At 38.2% G+C, this 22,543-nt stretch overlaps 1 protein-coding gene across 1 annotated transcript in view; it reads right to left on the bottom strand.

Moving 5' to 3' along the window:
- Nucleotides 1-20,645, bottom strand: part of DHRS7C (dehydrogenase/reductase 7C) — a 107,830-nt gene extending 87,185 nt beyond the window's left edge. The window contains exons 1-3 of the mRNA XM_053708498.1: nt 20,499-20,645; nt 14,289-14,449; nt 10,898-11,010 (exon numbers count right to left, since the gene is read on the bottom strand). Coding sequence (XP_053564473.1) covers nt 10,898-11,010; nt 14,289-14,442 — 267 coding nt within the window. The 5' untranslated portion in view covers nt 14,443-14,449; nt 20,499-20,645. The remainder of the gene's footprint in view (nt 1-10,897; nt 11,011-14,288; nt 14,450-20,498) is intronic.
- Between the last annotated feature and the right edge of the window lie 1,898 nt (nt 20,646-22,543).

The raw sequence follows: 22,543 nt of genomic DNA, 5'->3' as shown, positions 1-22,543 counted from the left end.
CTCATTATATAGAAGGAACCACTGCCTGAAGAACCTTTCTCCCAAAAATAGCCTCCGAAGAAGCAAAAGTGTCAAATTTGTAAAATTTGGAAAAAGTATGAAGCGAAGACCAAGTTGCAGCCTTGCAAATCTGTTCAACAGAAGCCTCATTCTTAAAGGCCCAAGTGGAAGCCACAGCTCTAGTGGAGTGAGCTGTAATTCTTTCAGGAGGCTGCTGACCAGCAGTCTCATAGGCTAAACGTATTATGCTACGAAGCCAAAAAGAGAGAGAGGTAGCAGAAGCTTTTTGACCTCTCCTCTGTCCAGAATAAACGACAAACAGGGAAGAAGTTTGGCGAAAATCTTTAGTTGCCTGCAAGTAGAACTTGAGGGCACGAACTACATCCAGATTGTGTAGAAGACGTTCCTTCTTTGAAGAAGGATTTGGACACAAGGATGGAACAACAATCTCTTGATTGATATTCCTGTTAGTGACCACCTTAGGTAAGAACCCAGGTTTAGTACGCAGAACTACCTTGTCTGAGTGAAAAATCAGATAAGGAGAATCACAATGTAAGGCTGATAACTCAGAGACTCTTCGAGCCGAGGAAATAGCCATTAAAAACAGAACTTTCCAAGATAACAATTTTATATCAATGGAATGAAGGGGTTCAAATGGAACACCCTGTAAAACGTTAAGAACTAAGTTTAAACTCCATGGCGGAGCAACAGCTTTAAACACAGGCTTGATCCTAGCTAAAGCCTGACAAAAAGCCTGGACGTCTGGATTTTCTGACAGACGCCTGTGTAACAAGATGGACAGAGCTGAAATCTGTCCCTTTAATGAACTAGCTGATAAACCCTTTTCTAACCCTTCTTGTAGAAAGGACAATATCCTAGAGATCCTAACCTTACTCCATGAGTAATGTTTGGATTCGCACCAGTATAGGTATTTACGCCATATTTTATGGTAAATCTTTCTGGTAACAGGCTTCCTAGCCTGTATCAGGGTATCAATAACCGACTCAGAAAAACCACGTTTTGATAAAATCAAACGTTCAATTTCCAAGCAGTCAGCTTCAGAGAAGTTAGATTTTGATGTTTGAATGGACCCTGTATCAGAAGGTCCTGTCTTAGAGGTAGAGACCAAGGCGGACAGGATGACATGTCCACTAGATCTGCATACCAAGTCCTGCGTGGCCATGCAGGCGCTATTAGAATCACTGATGCTCTCTCCTGCTTGATTTTGGCAATCAATCGAGGAAGCAGCGGAAAGGGTGGAAACACATAAGCCATCCCGAAGTTCCAAGGTGCTGTCAAAGCATCTATCAGAACCGCTCCCGGATCCCTGGATCTGGACCCGTAGCGAGGAAGTTTGGCGTTCTGGCGAGACGCCATGAGATCTATCTCTGGTTTGCCCCAACGTCGAAGTATTTGGGCAAAGACCTCCGGATGAAGTTCCCACTCCCCCGGATGAAAAGTCTGGCGACTCAAGAAATCCGCCTCCCAGTTCTCCACTCCCGGGATGTGGATTGCTGACAGGTGGCAAGAGTGAGACTCTGCCCAGCGAATTATCTTTGATACTTCCACCATTGCTAGGGAGCTTCTTGTCCCTCCCTGATGGTTGATGTAAGCTACAGTCGTGATGTTGTCCGACTGAAACCTGATGAACCCCCGAGTTGTTAATTGGGGCCAAGCTAGAAGGGCATTGAGAACTGCTCTCAATTCCAGAATGTTTATTGGAAGGAGACTCTCCTCCTGATTCCATAGTCCCTGAGCCTTCAGAGAATTCCAGACAGCGCCCCAACCTAGTAGGCTGGCGTCTGTTGTTACAATTGTCCAGTCTGGTCTGCTGAATGGCATCCCCCTGGACAGGTGTGGCCGATGAAGCCACCATAGAAGAGAATTTCTGGTCTCTTGATTCAGATTCAGAGTAGGGGACAAATCTGAGTAATCCCCATTCCACTGACTTAGCATGCATAATTGCAGAGGTCTGAGGTGTAGGCGTGCAAAAGGTACTATGTCCATTGCCGCTACCATTAAGCCGATCACCTCCATGCATTGAGCTACTGACGGGTGTTGAATGGAATGAAGGACACGGCATGCATTTTGAAGCTTTGTTAACCTGTCCTCTGTCAGGTAAATCTTCATTTCTACAGAATCTATAAGAGTCCCCAAGAATGGAACTCTTGTGAGAGGAAAAAGAGAACTCTTCTTTTCGTTCACTTTCCATCCATGCGACCTTAGAAATGCCAGAACTAACTCTGTATGAGACTTGGCAGTTTGAAAGCTTGAAGCTTGTATTAGAATGTCGTCTAGGTATGGAGCTACCGAAATCCCTCGCGGTCTTAGTACCGCCAGAAGGGCACCCAGAACCTTTGTGAAGATTCTTGGAGCCGTAGCCAATCCGAATGGAAGAGCTACAAACTGGTAGTGCCTGTCTAAGAAGGCAAACCTTAGATACCGGTGATGATCTTTGTGGATCGGTATGTGAAGGTAAGCATCCTTTAAATCCACTGTGGTCATGTACTGACCCTCTTGGATCATGGGTAAGATTGTCCGAATAGTTTCCATTTTGAACGATGGAACTCTTAGGAATTTGTTTAGAATCTTTAAATCTAAGATTGGCCTGAAAGTTCCCTCTTTTTTGGGAACCACAAACAGGTTTGAGTAGAACCCTTGTCCTTGTTCCGACCGCGGAACGGGATGGATCACTCCCATTATTAACAGATCTTGTACGCAGCGTAGAAACGCTTCTTTCTTTATCTGGTTTGTTGACAACCTTGACAGATGAAATCTCCCTCTTGGGGGAGATAATTTGAAGTCTAGAAGGTATCCCTGAGATATGATCTCTAGTGCCCAGGGATCCTGAACATCTCTTGCCCAGGCCTGGGCGAAGAGAGAGAGTCTGCCCCCCACTAGATCCGGTCCCGGATCGGGGGCTCTCGGTTCATGCTGTCTTTGGGGCAGCAGCAGGTTTCCTGGCCTGCTTGCTCTTGTTCCAGGACTGGTTAGGCTTCCAGCCTTGCCTGTAACGAGCAACAGCTCCTTCCTGTTTTGGTGCAGTGGAGGTTGATGCTGCTCCTGTTTTGAAGTTCCGAAAGGGACGAAAATTAGACTGTCTAGCCTTAGCTTTGGCTTTGTCTTGAGGTAGGGCGTGGCCCTTACCTCCTGTAATGTCAGCGATAATCTCTTTCAAACCGGGCCCAAATAAAGACTGCCCCTTGAAAGGTATATTAAGTAATTTGGACTTAGAAGTAACATCAGCTGACCAGGATTTTAGCCACAGCGCCCTACGTGCCTGTATGGCGAATCCTGAGTTCTTAGCCGTAAGTTTGGTTAAATGTACTACGGCCTCCGAAATGAAGGAATTAGCTAGTTTAAGGACTCTAAGCCTGTCCGTAATGTCGTCTAGCGTAGATGAACTAAGGTTCTCTTCAAGCGACTCAATCCAAAATGCTGCCGCAGCCGTAATCGGCGCGATACATGCAAGGGGTTGTAATATAAAACCTTGTTGAACAAACATTTTCTTAAGGTAACCCTCTAATTTTTTATCCATTGGATCTGAGAAAGCACAGCTATCCTCCACCGGGATAGTGGTACGCTTAGCTAAAGTAGAAACTGCTCCCTCCACCTTGGGGACCGTTTGCCATAAGTCCCGAGTGGTGGCGTCTATTGGAAACATCTTTCTAAATATTGGAGGGGGTGAGAACGGCACACCGGGTCTATCCCACTCCTTAGTAACAATTTCAGTTAGTCTCTTAGGTATAGGAAAAACGTCAGTACTCGCCGGTACCGCAAAGTATTTATCCAACCTACACAGTTTCTCTGGTATTGCAACAGTGTTACAATCGTTGAGAGCTGCTAAGACCTCCCCTAGTAATACACGGAGGTTCTCCAATTTAAATTTAAAATTTGAAATATCTGAGTCCAATCTGTTTGGATCAGAACCGTCACCCACAGAATGAAGCTCTCCGTCCTCATGCTCTGCGAGCTGTGACGCAGTATCAGACATGGCCCTAGCATTGTCAGCGCACTCTGTTCTCACCCCAGAGTGATCACGCTTGCCTCTTAGTTCTGGTAATTTAGACAAAACTTCAGTCATAACAGTAGCCATATCTTGTAATGTTATCTGTAATGGCCGCCCAGATGTACTAGGCGCCAAAATATCACGCACCTCCCGGGCGGGAGATGCAGGTACTGCCGCGTGAGGCGAGTTAGTCGGCATAACTCTCCCCTCGCTGTTTGGTGAAATTTGTTCACATTGTACAGATTGACTTTTATTTAAAGTAGCATCAATACAGTTAGTACATAAATTTCTATTGGGCTCCACCTTGGCATTGGAACAAATGACACAGATATCTTCCTCTGAGTCAGACATGTTTAACACACTAGCAAAAAACTTACAACTTGGTTATAATCTTTTTTAGCAAAAAACGTACTGTGCCTCAAAGAGGTACTAACGATTAAATGACAGTTGAAATAATGAACTGAAACACAGTTATCGCATCAAACTTTAAAATAACAAAACTTTTAGCAAAGGTTTGTTCCCATTAGTAAAATAACAATAATAAAATTTGACATAAAAAATACAAAGCAACGTTTTTATTCACAGTCACTATAAGAATTCTCACAGCTCTGCTGAGAGAATTTACCTCCCTTCAAAGAAGTTTGAAGACCCCTGAGATCTATCAGAGATGAACCGGATCATGCAGGAAATATAAAAGTAACTGACTGGTATTTTTTGATGCGTAGCAAAGAGCGCCAAAAACGGCCCCTCCCTCTCCCACACAGCAGTGAAGAGAAACGAAACTGTCACAATTAAAGCAAAAAAACTGCCAAGTGGAAAATAATGCCCAAATATTTATTCACACAGTACCTCAGCAATGTAAACGATTCTACATTCCAGCAAAAACGTTTAACATGATAAATAGTTATTAAAAAGGATTAGTGACCTTTAACAGAGTAGTTCCGGTGAAATACCATCCCCAGAATACTGAAGTGTATACATACATGTCATTTTAACGGTATGGCAGGATTTTCTCATCAATTCCATTCAGAAAATAAAAACTGCTACATACCTCAATGCAGATTCATCTGCCCGCTGTCCCCTGATCTGAAGCCTTTACCTCCCTCAGATGGCCGAGAACAGCAATATGATCTTAACTACTCCGGTTAAAATCATAGTAAAAAACTCTGACAGATTCTTCCTCAAACTCTGCCAGAGAAGTAATAACACGCTCCGGTGCTATTTTAAAATAACAAACTTTTGATTGAAGTCATAAAAACTAAGTATAATCACCATAGTCCTCTCACACATCCTATCTAGTCGTTGGGTGCAAGAGAATGACTGGGACTGACGTAGAGGGGAGGAGCTATATGCAGCTCTGCTGGGTGAATCCTCTTGCATTTCCTGTTGGGGAGGAGTTATATCCCAGAAGTAATGATGACCCGTGGACTGATCACACATAACAGAAGAAAGCAAATTTACACTGTTATACAGGCTGTACACTCATTACTTTACATTGTAGCAAAGTGTAATTTCTTCAGTGTTGTCACATGAAAAGATATAATAAAATATTTACAAATATGTGAGGGGTGTACTCACTTTTGTGAGATACTGTGTATATACAGTATATATATATATATATATATATATATATATACATATATATATATATATATATATATATATATATATATATATATATATATATATATATATATATTACTGTTTGCTTGTTCTATAGAGATTTAACACCTGGGAGCATCCTGTACCATAATAATTTTTACAGAGAAGAACTTTCCTGAAGTATATCAGTCTTATTAAACCTAACAAGGTAAGTCAAGCCCCGAAATAAGAGGCAATCCCTCTCTGAACAAGGAACATGGCAACCCCAGACGATCATTACGGCCTTCTTTGGGCCTTATCAGTAAGGTGCAGTCATATTCCTCTAAGCACACTGGGCAAGGAGTCCACATTCTAAAAGAAGCTACACTGCTCCATGGGATGATGCAGTGAGGGAATCCCCTGGATCCTGCTCAAGGCATGAAACATTCTTCCAGGCATAATGGCTAACGGTGGCTCTGCCCGGTACTCCAGTATGGCCCCGGGTGACTCCCAGCCCTGCAAGAAGTTGCAGACCATCTATGACCAGTGTAAGGCTAAGATGCAGCTAGTGGCTGACCTCCTCCTGCTGTTCAGAGTGCCCCGGCCTGTGAGTTTAGACAGCTGTAAGTGTATGGAGGTCATGAAGTATATTTAGATACTAAGTCGTTTGACTCGCTGCAACCAAGGGAGACTTAGCAAGTACAACTCCTCTGCATCATAAGCAGTAACAGAGGTTTGCAGGATGGTTAATCACAATAACCCTATCAATAGCTCCAACTTCTTTAATCTCTTCTTATGCACTTGGACTCTGGCTCATGGACATAAACATTAAAGAAAAATAGCTTTTTCAATGTTCAGAGTTTGCAATTGACTTATTTTGTTGGTTACTCTTTAGGAACCTTCACCATATGTGAAATTGAGAAGACATTTTCACAAATGAAATGGCAGTCATAAGCAAGAACATTGTTTTAGAATTTGTTCCACACATTAACTTCAAGAGTATGAGGTTAATAATATTAAAGACCTAGGCGTAGATTACAAGTGGAGTGCTAATTTATCTCGGCTCGCGTCAAGTTTAAGCAACTTTCAAATTTACTCCTATTATCACATTTTTTTTCATTCTCTTGGTATCTTTATTTGAAATGCAAAAATGTAAGTTTAGATGCCGGCCCATTTTTGGTGAACAACCTGGGTTGTTCTTGCTGATTGGTGGATAAATTCATCCACCAATAAAAGTGCTGTCCAGAGCACTGAACCAAAAAACTTAGATGCCTTCTTTTTCAAATAAAGATAGCAAAAGAACGAAGTAAAATTGATAATAGAAGTAAATTAGAACGTTGTTTAAAATCGCATGCTCTTTCTGAATCACAAAAGAAAGAATTTGGGTTCAGTGTCCCTTTAAGAAAGGTGGCTTGATTATAATCTGTGGAGAGAAATTGCATGTTTTTTTTCTGTTTTTAATACTCTTCCTGCAAGAGAGTATATGTGTTCTTGAAACCATGACTAATGCTTAGATAAAATAGCAGATATGTGTGGGTATACGTTTTTGGCACTGTTGATAATGATCTGAAATACATTTATTGACCATAGCCAAAATAGTTTCCATAATCTGAGAGTTTATTTTTTTTTGGCAATTTTGATGAAGGTGTGTGGGGCTTAATATAGCATTGCATATGTGGAGAAATCACTACCAAGCTGTGTCTTCGTAACCACTTGGGAATTAACTGCTTTTTGCAAGAATGAGTTATGCTTTTGGCGAAATCTCAGCTTTTCTACGTAAAGTTTACTACATATATTTTTATGCTGTAGTGGGTTTCATGATTGAGGACTGATAACTTCTAAAATTAAGGACATTGGTGAATAGGGCGAATCACCCTTGTTGCTTGCAAGCGGTAGAACACAATTTAGAGAAGGTGAGAAAAAAATCTTTACCCTCTTACCTTTAGCATGTGCAGAATACTCAAGTACCCTTATAGAACTGTTTTCTTTGTTTGTTTCTTTCAGTCTGATCTCCTTATTTCTTTTGGAATAATACGTAAACTATAACAATATATGGGCCCAGTCTCCATTTTTTTAAATAAACTCTTATTAGAGACCAATTTGGCTAAAACTGGGTACATAAAAATTTCTTGGAGACTCCCGGTTTGGCCTTTAATATTTTCCATTGATTGGTTGGTGCTCTGAGACTAAGTTATGGGACTGTCCCTGCATGGATATCCAGAGATCAGTCTCATAGAATTGTGCCCACCTGTTATGATGTCTCAGTTACTGTCTCACATCTACCTGTTTACTGCAGAGAGCAATATTCACCCCCCCCCCTTATATTGCTTCCTGCCCTGCGCGTAGCCAAATTCCTTATATTCCCTCCTCAGCTGCATAGTCTCCCATAAACTGAAGCAGCAGCTCCCTGAGGATATAGGTGCCAGTGAAGACTCAGGGCTCTGTCCCTGCCCCTCTCTATGTAATGACAAATGGTTGTACCCAGCACCAAATATTAAAAACAAATGATTTCTTCAGGAATCAGACAGAAAAGCCATGCATGATCAAGGCAAGCCCCGAAACATTGCTGTTTTTTTATGTCAGATTCACTTGTTCTTAATATTTGGTGCTGTGGACAGCAATTTACTGTTTCTCACCTGCAAAGTGGGTTTTAAAGGGACCCAGCAATCTTCCCTTCCTGGACTGTGTGTAGGTGTATAGTGTGTGTGTGTGTAGGTGTATAGTGTGTGTGTGTGTGTAGGTGTATAGTGTGTGTGTGTAGGTGTATAGTGTGTGTGTGTGTGTGTGTGTGTAGGTGTATAGTGTGTGTGTGTGTGTGTGTAGGTGTATAGTGTGTGTGTGTAGGTGTATAGTGTGTGTGTGTAGGTGTATAGTGTGTGTGTGTGTGTGTGTGTGTGTGTAGGTGTATAGTGTGTGTGTGTGTAGGTGTATAGTGTGTGTGTGTGTGTGTGTAGGTGTATAGTGTGTGTGTAGGTGTATAGTGTGTGTGTGTGTGTAGGTGTATAGTGTGTGTGTGTAGGTGTATAGTGTGTGTGTGTGTGTGTGTGTGTGTAGGTGTATAGTGTGTGTGTGTGTGTGTGTAGGTGTATAGTGTGTGTGTGTGTGTGTGTGTGTAGGTGTATAGTGTGTGTGTGTGTGTAGGTGTATAGTGTGTGTGTGTGTGTGTGTAGGTGTATAGTGTGTGTGTGTAGGTGTATAGTGTGTGTGTGTGTGTGTGTAGGTGTATAGTGTGTGTGTGTGTGTAGGTGTATAGTGTGTGTGTGTGTGTGTAGGTGTATAGTGTGTGTGTGTGTGTGTGTAGGTGTATAGTGTGTGTGTGTGTGTGTGTGTGTGTGTAGGTGTATAGTGTGTGTGTGTGTGTAGGTGTATAGTGTGTGTGTGTGTGTAGGTGTATAGTGTGTGTGTGTAGGTGTATAGTGTGTGTGTGTGTGTGTGTGTGTAGGTGTATAGTGTGTGTGTGTGTGTGTGTGTAGGTGTATAGTGTGTGTGTGTGTAGGTGTATAGTGTGTGTGTGTGTGTGTGTAGGTGTATAGTGTGTGTGTGTGTGTGTGTGTGTGTGTAGGTGTATAGTGTGTGTGTGTGTGTGTGTGTAGGTGTATAGTGTGTGTGTGTGTGTGTGTGTAGGTGTAGAGTGTGTGTGTGTGTGTGTGTGTAGGTGTATAGTGTGTGTAGGTGTATAGTGTGTGTGTGTGTGTATAGTGTGTGTGTGTGTGTGTGTGTGTAGGTGTATAGTGTGTGTGTGTGTGTGTGTGTGTGTGTAGGTGTATAGTGTGTGTGTATGTGTATAGTGTGTGTGTGTGTGTGTGTGTGTGTAGGTGTATAGTGTGTGTGTGTGTGTGTGTGTGTGTGCAGGTGTATAGTGTGTGTGTGTGTGTAGGTGTATAGTGTGTGTGTGTGTGTAGGTGTATAGTGTGTGTGTGTGAGTGTGTAGGTGTATAGTGTGTGTGTGTAGGTGTATAGTGTGTGTGTGTAGGTGTATAGTGTGTGTGTGTGTGTGTGTGTGTGTAGGTGTATAGTGTGTGTGTGTGTGTGTGTGTAGGTGTATAGTGTGTGTAGGTGTATAGTGTGTGTGTGTGTGTGTGTGTGTGTGTGTAGGTGTATAGTGTGTGTGTGTGTGTGTGTGTGTGTGTGTAGGTGTATAGTGTGTGTGGAGTGTGTGTGTGTGTGTGTGTGTAGGTGTATAGTGTGTGTGGAGTGTGTGTGTGTGTGGGGGGGGGGGGTTGTTTGTCTGTCCCTGACTGAAGGTGTGCCTGTCTATTCCTGCCTCAGATTGATGACATCTGAAGAAAAAACAACTCTATTAAGGTAACATAATATGTTTTATTAATAAGTTTACAACTATATAGTCATTAATACAAATGTGTAATAAAGTGTATAGCTGCATATTACAAGTTTACTTATGACACAGTGAAAATATGGAGTTGAAAAAGTGGACGACTAGGAAATTTCAGGGACCACTAGCTCTTGGGCAAATTTTTCAACCCCTGTATAATATAAATATATACACACACATACACACAGTAAATATACACAAAAAAGTAGTGCATGGCAAAATACCTATATATATATTATTTTTTAAGTAACTTGATTAGTATAAATGTCTTATTTCTCTAAAGTTTGACCAATCAGGGCTAGCTGTATACAAGCTTGTTCTCTGTTCTAAGCAATTATATAGTTGGATTAAAGGGACAGTCTGGTCAAAATTAAACTTTCATGAATCAGATATGGCATGCAATTTTAAACTTTCCAATTTACTTTTATCATCACATTTGCTTTGTTTCATTGGTATTCTTTTTTTGAAAGCTAAACCTAGGTAGGCTGATTTCTAAACCGTTGAAAACCGCCTCTTATCACAGTGCATTTCGACAGTTTTTCACAGCTAGACAGCGCTGGTTCACATGTGTCATATCGATAACATTGAGCTCTCTCTCGTGGAGTTATTTAGGAGTCATTGGATAAAATGCATGTCTGTCAAAAGAACTGAGATAAGGTGCAGCCTGCAGAGGCTTAGATAGAAGATAATCACAGAGGTGAAAAGTATATTAATATAACCGTGTTTGTTATGCAAAACTGGGGAATGGGTATTAAAGGGATTATCGGAGTTTTGAAAAAAAAAATCAAGTAGACTGTCCTTTTAAGCAGTCTACAACATTTTGGAGAATTATACTAACTTGTTTTTTGATCTCTCTAGGGTGGGAGAAAAACCACACAAATTTTAAACAAAAGCAAGATTTGTTTAATGACCCTTTAGGTAAGAGTATACAATCTAATTATAGGAACACAATCATTAGAAAACAGTTTACTTACCACACTGGGGTCAGCAACACTTATTAAAGCATCATGAAGAGCTTCTAACTTGTCCCAACTCTTTCCGCAAAGGACCAGCCGAGCACCAGAAGCGTGAAATACTCTGGAACACTCTGAAACAACAGAATGTATTTAAAACCGTAGCTCATGTTTTCAAGATTCCATGTAACCTTCTGATTAGGTCCAACCTCTTTAGGATGTGGTGATCAGCTTGTGCAAAGTACAACAATACGTTTATGTGAAAAACACTGACCTTGCAATGCTGATGACGTTTTTAATGTACAGATACGGCAAAATCTCCCTACTCTGATGAAATTCTGAGTGACTACAAATTCCAAAAATATGATGTAAATCAGGTTAGTGCTTTTTGAGTTAAGATTTTAAAATCTGATATTTTTAATGTGGCCACATAAGCAATTTTAGCCACAGCTACAGCCCAAACTGTTACTTCCGTCTTCAAGCTAATACATAGCTATTGAATGCATTTTAGTTCAACATTATTTAATACTTGCTTTAAATGACATATAGATGGAATGTAGGAACCATTTACAGCAATGACCCTACTTGAGTATGCTGCATGGAAAGGAATTAAAGGGACATGGTACACTAGATTTTTCTTTTAACAAATGTTTTATAGATAATACATTTATATAGCCCATTTGGGAGTGTTTTTGTAACATTGTATATTTTTTCTTAATTTTAAATAACATTCTGATGATTTTTAGACTCCTAACAAAGCCCCACAGTGTCAGATGTATACGTGCGTTTACAGACTAATGCTGGCTATGGTTTTGTTATTAGTCTTTTCATATGCAGGGAATACGGGGAGGGGAGTGTCTGCTCTTATTTTTTTTTAGACCCTTTCAGTGGGTGTCCCAGCCTAACCTCATCAACAGTGCTAAACTGGGAGATTCTAAGTAAGTTTTTAAATGGTTTTATACTGATTTTTAGTATCTGATCAGTATCTGTGCATATTCTTTTTATAGCAGTGTGTATTACATGAAGTTATATGAAAATGTGTGTGCACTGTCCCTTTAAGTTTCAAGGAAGAATATCAGAAGGAAGAAGAAAATTGGATTACACAAAAAAATTATAATAATAAAAAAAATCTTTTAAAAATTGTACCCTTTATCTGAATAATGAATGTTTAATTTTGACTTCATTGTGCATGGAGAGCAACATTATTGCTTTATACACTAGAGATTATTAAAGGGACAGTTCACCCAAAAAATGTCTCCCATTTAAATTGTTCCCAATGATCCATTTTACCTGCTGGAGTGTATTAAATTGTTTACACGTCACTCCTTTACCCCTATTTTGGCCTTTGAAATAGCTGATTTAGCTTGTGGTTTCCCAACCTATACTGAAAGTTTTGATACTGGAGTCTCAGCTATTGAATAAGTAACACAGCCAGCAGACTAAATTACACTCTCAGTGGGGTGCATGGTAGTTAAGTAATAAAATTATAATTTTCCATTGTTCTCTCTACATATTGAGCTTTAGTTTTCCAGACACATATAAGATAAGGAAGCAAGTCTGTGTACACAAAGTGATGTCCAAATGAATGATTTTCCAGCCTCCAGTAAAAGGTTAAAAGACCTTTATTTTCTCTTTACAGGGTCCATTATACAAAGAACAATGTTTCAAACCACAACCTGGTTCTTAAGACATGATTAAGAACCAGGTCGTGGTTTGAAACGTTGTTGTTTGTATGATGGACCCTGTAAAGAGAAAATAAAGGTCTTTTAACCTTTTACTGGAGGCTTGAAAATCATTAATTTGGACATTACATTGGGATTTGGCTAATCCTTTCCTGTGCCCCAGAATATCACCAGAGGTGCTGTCTTTCATTACAATATTTAAAGTGTGCACAAAGTGATAACATAATGAGATCTGATATTACCTGAAGCTCAACCCATTGTAATAGGCTGTGATCCAATCAGCAACGCTAGTTTCACAACCTAGCTTTAATGTGTCGTTAGTGATATAATGGCAATCATGCTCTAACAAATCAGTATCACTATATTGTCCCTTTAAAAGGACCACTAAACACATTAGAATATCATAATCAATAATGTACAATAAATAAACAATGCAAAAGCACTTAGCTTGAATTTCACACAAGTAGTAGATTTTTTAAGACAAATTTCAAAGTTAGTTTTCTTTTCCTTCCCACTGCATCATGTGACAGCCATCAGCCAATCACAAAATGCATTTACGCATATTCTGTGAATCTTGCAAATGCTCAGTAGGAGCTGGTGCCTCAGAGAGTGTGTATATAAAAAGATTGTACATACAGTATTTACAGTAGATAACGGAAGTCAAATTGAAAGTTGTTTAAAATTGTGTTCTCTATCTGAATCATGAAAGTTTAATTGTGATTTTACTAGTTCTTTAAAGGGACATTCCAGCTAAAATTGAAATCCACATGGATGCATTTCAGTTTTGAATATAATTTTTTTAATATACATGTATTAGCAAAAATGCTTCTAATAAAAGCTATAGCTGTTTTAAACGTGTATTTAAGTATGCACCGTGCACCAGCATTTTGATTCTGAACATAGCACTTACTCAGAGAACCTAAGGTGCTTGTACCATATGGTAATGACTCAATTTATTACTTGCTGACATGATACAAGCCCCACTGGTGCTCTGAACAGCTGCAGTATTTAAAATGCTGGTGCACTGAGAATATCTAGCTATGCTTCACATGCACATGCAGAGAACAATGTTAACACTAAAACAGTGATAACTATTACTAGAAGCCTTTCTGCCAATACATGTATATTGTAAATATGTTCCTATTCAAAGATGTAATTCATCTATGTGTATTAAAATTTTGACCAGAATGTCCCTTTAAGGTGAAATAATGGTATAAACTTAGGGTGACCATATTGCTGCTTTAAAAAGGGATTCATGAAAAATACATATGTCAGGGCTGTTTAAAGACGTGTTTTGAATAATGTTCTATTATACGAACCCTGACAGATAGCTCAGCATGCTAAGGCACTGTGGCTGATCTCTGTAGCAACCCAAGGGTCGCAGGTTCATGAAAAATACATATGTCAGGGCTGTTTAAAGACGTGTTTTGAATAATGTTCTATTATACGAACCCTGACAGATAGCTCAGCATGCTAAGGCACTGTGGCTGATCTCTGTAGCAACCCAAGGGTCGCAGGTTCAATCCCTGGCGAGGTCCACCCAGCCTTTCATCCTTCTGAGGTCGATAAAATGAGCAGCGCCTTACGGGTGATTAGCCGTGCTTTACACAAGTACCCAATGCATACGTATGTATTTGTCACATGTGTCCCTTTTTAAAGTGGCAATATGGTCACCCTAATAAAACTGGACATGGTGTTATCATTTCATACACAGCAATGTGACTTCTTACCTTTTCCCAGTCCTGAAACTGCATCAGTTATAACAACAACTTTATTCTTCATAGCTGTTCGTGACATTAACTTAACAACTTTCCTATAAATATAAAGAATTCCACTGATCCCCAAAATCAGCAGGGGTATAATGAGAAATGTCAGCAGACCCATGACTGACCTACAACAAAGAACAGAACAATTGTTAATCATCTAAAAAGTAACATTATTACAAAAAGCCAAATAATTATGTTGAGGTTTTTAAAGGAAACAACACACTATGGGGTTAATAACAATCTGATAAAAAAAGGGATTCTTCTACAAAATTCACCATTAAAGGGACATGAAGCCCACTGTTTTTCTTTCATGGTTCACATAAAGCATATAATTTGAAACAACTTTCCAAATTACTTCTATTATCAGATTTGATTAATTGTCTTGTTATTCTTTGTTGAAGAAGCAGTAATGCACTATGGGAGCTAAAGGAACACATCTAGTGAGCCAATGACAAGATAAGAGGCCATATGTGCAGCCACTAATCAGCAGCTAGCTCCCAGTATGGTATTGTTGCTTCTGAGCTGAACCTGATATGCTTTTCAACAAAGGATAGCAAGCGAACTGAGCAAATTAGATAACAGAAGTCATTTGGAAAATTGTTTAAAACTGTATTCTGTATCTCAATCATGAAATCTTAATTTTGACTTTTCTATCCATTTCAAGTCTGTGGGTATTTCTGTAATCATTTGGTAAGCCTTTCTGTGATCAACCCCTCTATATTAACTATTATACTACAATGCACTATATCATAAATCAGATGACATTTGACAGCAATAGCAAACCTTTAAAATGTTAAGTAAATGTATTATTTTTTTCAGATGTTTAGATGTAGAACAAAAAAGATATTTCAGTAGGTATTTGATTTTGTGTGTGCATAACCCCAGGTTCCTAAGAGGCAAAAGGACATTAAAGGGACAGTCTACACTAGAATTGTTATAGTTTTAAAAGATAGCTAATCCAATCCCTTTATTACCCATTCCCCAGTTTTGCATAACCTACACTTTTATTAATTTACGTTTTACCTCTTTAGTTACCGTGTATTTAATCATCTTCTGACAGCCCCCTGATCGCATGACTTTGTATTTATTATCTATTGACTTGCATTTAGTACTGTGCTGTGCTAAATATTAAATAACTCCTTGTGCATAAACACAATGTTATCTTTTTGGCCCACATGAACTAGCAGTCTCCTGTTGTGAAAAGCTAATAAAAAAGCATGTGATAAGAGGCTGTCTTTAGTGGCTTAGAAACAGGCAGAAATTTAGAGGTTTAAATGTTATACAATACAGTATATTATTATTATTATTATATTCGGTTATTTGTAGAGCGCCAACAGATTCCGCAGAGCTAATATTAATATAACAATGTTGGTTGTGCAAAGCTGGGCAATGGGTAGTAAAGGCATTATCTATCTTTTTAAACAATAACAATTTTAGTGTAGACTGTGTAGACTGTCCCTTTAAATGCAGTTAAATGGCATGATTAACAAGTACATATAAAAAGACAATGCAATAGCACATACTATAAGTTGCAAGCAAGCAGGATAATTTATTTAGGTAGATATTGGTAAGAATATTGGTATTAATAGTCCCGCTCTGAGTTTCAACCACTATGTTATCCTATCACTGTATCTAGCTAAATAAAGTATTTGTATTAGGAAGCACCAGAGTTGATTATACACTACGGATGTGGAAATAATAGATACAGAGCAGTGATGTGCAGTCACTAGAGGCAGGCGAGGCAGGGCTTCACCTCTCATATGAGCAAAAATATATATTTTTTTATTGGCATTAAAAAAATAATTGCAATTTTTTTTTTCCCCAGCATTTTTTTTCACAGCTACATGTTTTGCAATGGAGAGGCACAAGCAGGTCTGCTGGCTGCTGCCCTCCATTACACAACATGCTGCGCCACCTACTGGATGAAAGTGGTTAAGATCATTGCATGGCCCATAAGTGCTTATTTGAGGCAGGCCTCTTTTGGGCTGACCCAATCCAATGATAGGCATCAGTCAGGGGAACTTAGGGTTGGGGCTGGATGTTAAATCATATAAAACAAAACAAAAACGGAAAAAAAAATACTTTAATTTATTTTGGTGCTGCCCTGTGCAGCTACCAGCTTTGCTTCAGTGAGAATGTGCCACTGTCACTTCCTTACAGAGCAGGAAGAGATGCAGTGAGCAGTGTTTTAGCCACATTTTATTGAAGTAAGTGCTGTAACCTTAGATTTTGCTGAAAGGGATTCTGTTAGTGAAGTAAAAAGTATGTTTTAAATATATTTTAATGGGCCTGGATTTCTAGATCTCATAATCAGAGCAAGTATTTTGCGGAGCATCCTCTTCCAACGAAGTCCAACTGAAGAATGAAGGTTCCATTAAATGACGTCATCCAAGATGGCGTCTGTTGAATTCCGATTGGCTGATAGAATTCTATCAGCCAATCGGAATTAAGGTAGAAAAAATCCTATTGGCTGATGCAATCAGCCAATAGGATTTAACTTCAATCCTATTGGCTGATCCAATCAGCCAATAGGATTGAGCTCACATTCTATTGGCTGATTGGAAGGAACCTTCATTCTTCAGTTGGACTTCGTTGGAAGAGGATGCTCCGCGTCGGATGCCTTGAAGATGGACCGACTCCGCGCCGGATGGATGAAGATAGAAGATGCCGCCTGGATGAAGACTTCTGCCCGTCTGGAGGACCTCTTCTGGCCGGCTTTAATGAAGACTTCTGCCCGTCTGGAGGACCACTTCGCCCGGCTTCGTTGAGGACTTCGGCCCAGTTGGGTGAAGACTTCTCAAGGTAGGGTGATCTTCAAGGGGTTAGTGTTAGGTTTTATTAAGGGGGGATTAGGTGGGTTTTAGAGTAGGGTTGGGTGTGTGGGTGGTGGGTTTTAATGTTGGGGGGGTATTGTATTTTTTATTACAGGTAATAGAGCTGATTACTTTTGGGCAATGCCCCGCAAAAGGCCCTATTAATGGCTATTTGTAATTTAGTATAGGGTAGGGCTTTTTTATTTGGGGGGGGCTTTTTTATTTTATTAGGGGGATTAGATTAGGTGTAATTAGTTTAAAAAACTTGTAATTATTTTTTTATTTTCTGTAATTTAGTGGGGGGGTTTCGTACTTTAGATAATTTTTTTCAATTGTATTTAATTGTAGTTAGTTTAGGTAATTAATTTAATTATAGTGTAGTGCTAGGTGTAATTGTAACTTAGATTATGATTTATTTTACAGGTAAATTTGAATTTATTTTAACTAGGTAGCTATTAAATAGTTAATAACTATTTAATAACTATTGTACCTAGTTAAAATAAATACAAAGTTGCCTGTAAAATAAAAATAAACCCTAAGCTAGCTGCAATGTAACTATTAGTTATATTGTAGCTAGCTTAGGGTTTATTTTATAGGTAAGTATTTAGTTTTAAATAGGAATAATTTAGTTAATGATAGTTATTTTATTTAGATTTATTTAAATTATATTTAAGTTATAGGGGTGTTAGGGTTAGGGTTAGACTTAGATTTAGGGGTTAATAAATTTAATATAGTGGCAGCGACGTTGGGGGCGGCAGATTAGGGGTTAATAAATGTAGGTAGGTGTCAGCGATGTTAGGGACGGCAGATTATGGGTTAATAAAATTTAACTAGTGTTTGCGATGCGGGAGGGTGGCGGTTTAGGGGTTAATAAATATTTTATAGTGGCGGTGATGTCCGGTTCGGCAGATTAGGGGTTAAAAATATTTTTAGTGTTTGCAATGTAGGGGGGGCTCGGTTTAGGGGTTAATAGGTAGTTTATGGGTGTTAGTGTACTTTTTAGCACTTTAGTTAAGAGTTTTATATTACGGCGTTAGCCCATAAAACTCTTAACTACTGACTTTTAAACGCGGTATCAGTCTTGACAGGAGAGGCTGTACCGCTCACTTTTTGGAAGACTTGTAATACCGGCGTTAGGCAAATCCCATTGAAAATATAGGATACGCAATTGACGTAAGTGGATTTGCGGTATTTTCGAGTCTGACCAAAAAAGTGAGCGGTACACCTGTACCTGCAAGACTCGTAATACCAGCGTTGGGACCGCTCAACGCTGCTTTTTAAGGCTAACGCAAGACTCGTAATCTCGCTGTGTATGTTTATTGGTTTTCCCAGCACTGATCAACCAATCAGAGTGCAGTAGTTCGAGTAAAGGTTTTGAATTCCACAAAATGCACTCCGGACACTCTGGGTAAAAGGGGGAGGGGGGGCGTTAGTAAAAGAAACTTGAGTTTTAAGAGGTAAATTACAGGGGGAAAAGGTAAACATTGAAAGTGTATTAAAAAGGTGGTTTGCCGTGAATAATTAAATATTATTTTTTATTTCCTTTTAATCTTCAGATTAACTTTATGCATCTCCCAAACATTATAAATATCCTTACTGAATTTGTATCCGACACATCTGCTGCAAATATATTTCTTTTCATGAAATTTGGCCACAAACAAATCAGAAAAACATTAATGTCCAATTTTGCTATGCAGTTATTAAAAAACAAAAAACTTCCCTAATAAAAATAATCTTTGGATTGCAGGAGGGTTACACAATATTTTTTTTTACAAATTTCTTTATTTACATTAGTTGTTTCCTTTATTTTTATTGTATGCATATAAAATATGTATATGTCCTTAGTAATATTTTTTGTGAATTTGTAAAAATTATATTTGCATTCTTATATAATTCTAGTGTTTAGTGTTGCTAAGCTGTAATACCAGTACAAAATAAGACTGGAACAGCTAACTAAGATTTTTTTTGCTTAAAGGGACATTATACACTAGATTTTTCTTTGCATAAATGTTTTGTAGATGATACATTTACATAGCATATACAGTTTAAAAAAAATGTATAGTTTTGCTTATTTTTAAATAACATTGCGCTGATTTTCAGACACTAAACCCAAATTTTTTCTTCTGTGATTCAGATAGAACATGAAATTTTAAGCAACTTTCTAATTTACTCCTATTATCATTTTTTCTTAGTTCTCTTGCTATCTTTATTTGAAAAAGAAGGCATCTAAGCTTTTTTTTTTTATTCAGAACTGTGGCCAGCACTTTTTTTATTGGTGGATGAATTTATCTACCAATCAGCAAGAACAACCCAGGTTGTTCACTAAAAATTGGCCGACATCTAAACTTACATTCTTGCATTTCAAATAAAGATACCAAGAGAATGAAGAAAATTTGATAATAGGAGTAAATTAGAAAGTTTCTTAAAATTTCATGCTCTATCTGAATCACAAAAGAAAAAATTTGGGTTCAGTGTCCCTTTAACCAAGCCGCAAAGTTTTGAAGTATACTGATGTCTACCTACTCCAGCTTGCTCCTGTTTGTGTAAAAGTCTTTTCATATGCAGAGGAAGGGGGAGGGTCGTATTGTCTGCTGTTTTTGCTATACAACCACTTTTAGTGGGTGTTCCAGCTAACCTTTTCAACAGAGCTAAACTGGGAGCTTCTAAGTAAGTTTTTAAACGGTTTTATACTGGATTTTTATATCAGTATCTGTACATATTATTCTTTATAGTAGTGTCTATTACATGCCGTTATATGAAAATTGGTGTATACTGTCCCTTTAAACAATATATTTAATGTAAAAGTGCACAGATATCCATTTCTTTACAACTCTTTGAACTTCTAAAGAGTTCTAGCTTGGTTGAGTTATAACCTTGTGTAAATTTAGACTAAATTGGCTTATGCTAGTGGGGGGCAGTTTAAACATTTCTGTAATAAAATTAAGAACAATGGGGGAAAAAATATAACAGGAAAAGGAGGTTTGGAAATTGAGACATGAAAAAATAAATATAGGAAGGAAATTATGTTTAATAAAACTAAAGCAACAAAGTTAGTAACATACTACTGAGAGATGCAGTGTACAGTGTTCTTAAAATAAAATGAATTTTAAGATTTTGTAAGCAGAAAAGAAAGAATATTTACAGATTAGGGTGATGTTTATATTCTATAAAATACAAAATTTCAGTAATTCTTAAATGGAGTTACAAGCTTTAAATAATATTTGTATTTTAAATGTAACAGTTTCCATGATGAAAAACATATAAAGTTAGTTGGTATTAATATCATTTATAACCATTAAATTAGGGAAATAATTTACTTATTAAACAGCCACATGCTTATTACATTGATTCATTTACTTACTTGTCTGATAAAGTCTTATATTCTGGAAAATCAGCACAAATGACCTAACATACAGTCCTTGGGATATACTCCGATGTCATCTGCTTTGGCCACTTAAGTCAAAAGAGTTATTAATAGGTATCAGCTGTGTGAAATTCAGAAGTATATTTAGCACCTCCTGTCTCGTCCAGTCATAAGCTCTGTGTTACTGTACTAAGTTACAAATGGTTTAATAAGTTGCATTGCTGTCTGAATACAAATACTAAATGTTCTTAAGAAAATGAAATGTTATGTGCCTAAAATATCCTTTTAGTATGAGCATTTAGATCTGATGATTTCTTAAAAGAACAGAAAATATAAATCTATATGTAGATAGATATATTAAATGATGCAAGTATGCAGTTTTCCAGTCCATGGAAGGACTGATACCTTCGTATTATCAGGGTATATATTTATCTATCTATCTTAGGAGCAGCAATGCACTACTGGGAGATAGCTGATTCTGAACACATAAGGTGAGCCAATGACAAGAGGCATATATGTGTAGCCACCAATCACCATCTAGCTCCAAGAGGTGCACTGCTGCTCTTGAGCTTACTGAGTTATGCTTTTCAACAAAGGATATAAAAAGAACAAAGCAAATAGATAATAAAGGGCCATTGAAAGTTGTTTAACCCATTAACTGCTGAGCCATTTACACCTCTGTGCTGAACTGTTTTGGAGTTTTTAGGTCCTGCTTACATTTAAGCCATACTGTAGACCATTTTTTTAGTGAGACGCCCACAAATATATATTGGGGAGGGTTTCAGGAGACTCTGCAAATTTAAACTACTGTATATAATTGTTTGTATATATATAAAATCATGTGAGAACTCTACAACAAAATGTGTGATTTTTTTTTTTTATTATTATTCATTAAGAGTTAAATGGCAGGTAAATTTAAACATTTTATTCCCACCATTAACTATGTATTATAAAAACCCAGGGAGTATCTCCTGCAAGACGAGCTGAGGTACCACAGCACAATGCATAGTTAAAGGGACAGGAAACCCCATCATTTTCTTTCAGGATTTGGATATAACATACAATTTTAAACAACTTTACAATTGACTTTTATTATCAAATTTGCTTCATTCTCTAATTATCCTTCATTCTCTTATTATCCTTCATTCTATTATTATCCTTCATTCTCTTATTATCCTTTGCTGAAGGAACATCATTGCACTACTGGCAGCAAGCTGAACACACATCAAGTTACCCAATCACAAGAGACAAAAATGTGCAGCCAACAATCAGTAGCTAGCTCCCACTAGTGTAGGATATGTGTGTATTCTTTTTCAACAAGGGATACTAGGAGAACGAAGCACATTTGAAAATAAAAGTGAATTTAAAAGTGTCTTAAAATGACATGCTCTATCTGAATCAATCCTTTTAATGCTGTGTACAATTCACCTAAATTAGGAGAATCACAGGTAAACTGTATGCAGCATTAACTATGCATTGTGCAGGGCTAACTAATCTCTTCTTGCAGAAGATACTCACTTGGTTTGACCCTTCACAAGGCATAGTTAATTAAAGATTTTAAATCTCCTACAACTCACTTGCAATTCATCTCTTTGTAAATAGAGCCCAATTCTGATTGTGTGTGTTTTTTTTTGTTTTCTTAACCTTTTAAGGCTGTTACGGTGTTCTATTCCGTCCTAACCGTGCCGGGCTTTAGCGCCGTAAGGACAGAATAGAACGTCCTAGACATTTGGCTGTCCTGAAGTCAACGGCGCTTCCTAGATGCGATCGCGGTCTGGAGGGCGTGCCTAACTTCATAGGGATGACCCCCTGACCCGATCCCATCATTGAAAGCGCGCGATAGTGGGTTTTCAATTGTTTTTTTGTTCCGATGTAGACAAAGTAACTCGGTCATCATAGGGTTAACTCTAAAGTCAAGAGAAAGAAGGGGTTATCCTCATATAAAACAGGGCCATTGGGTATAGTTATATACATTTGATGAGCACTTAGCAACTCCCATGAGCCTCTTCTCAAATATATGCACTTTTATTCATGCCGGGTGA

This window comes from Bombina bombina, chromosome 1, assembly GCF_027579735.1.
Source record: "Bombina bombina isolate aBomBom1 chromosome 1, aBomBom1.pri, whole genome shotgun sequence".
In the NCBI taxonomy this organism is placed as follows: Eukaryota; Metazoa; Chordata; class Amphibia; order Anura; family Bombinatoridae; genus Bombina; species Bombina bombina.
Note: the sequence above shows the minus strand (reverse complement) of the source record. Positions and strands in the feature narration are given on the sequence as shown.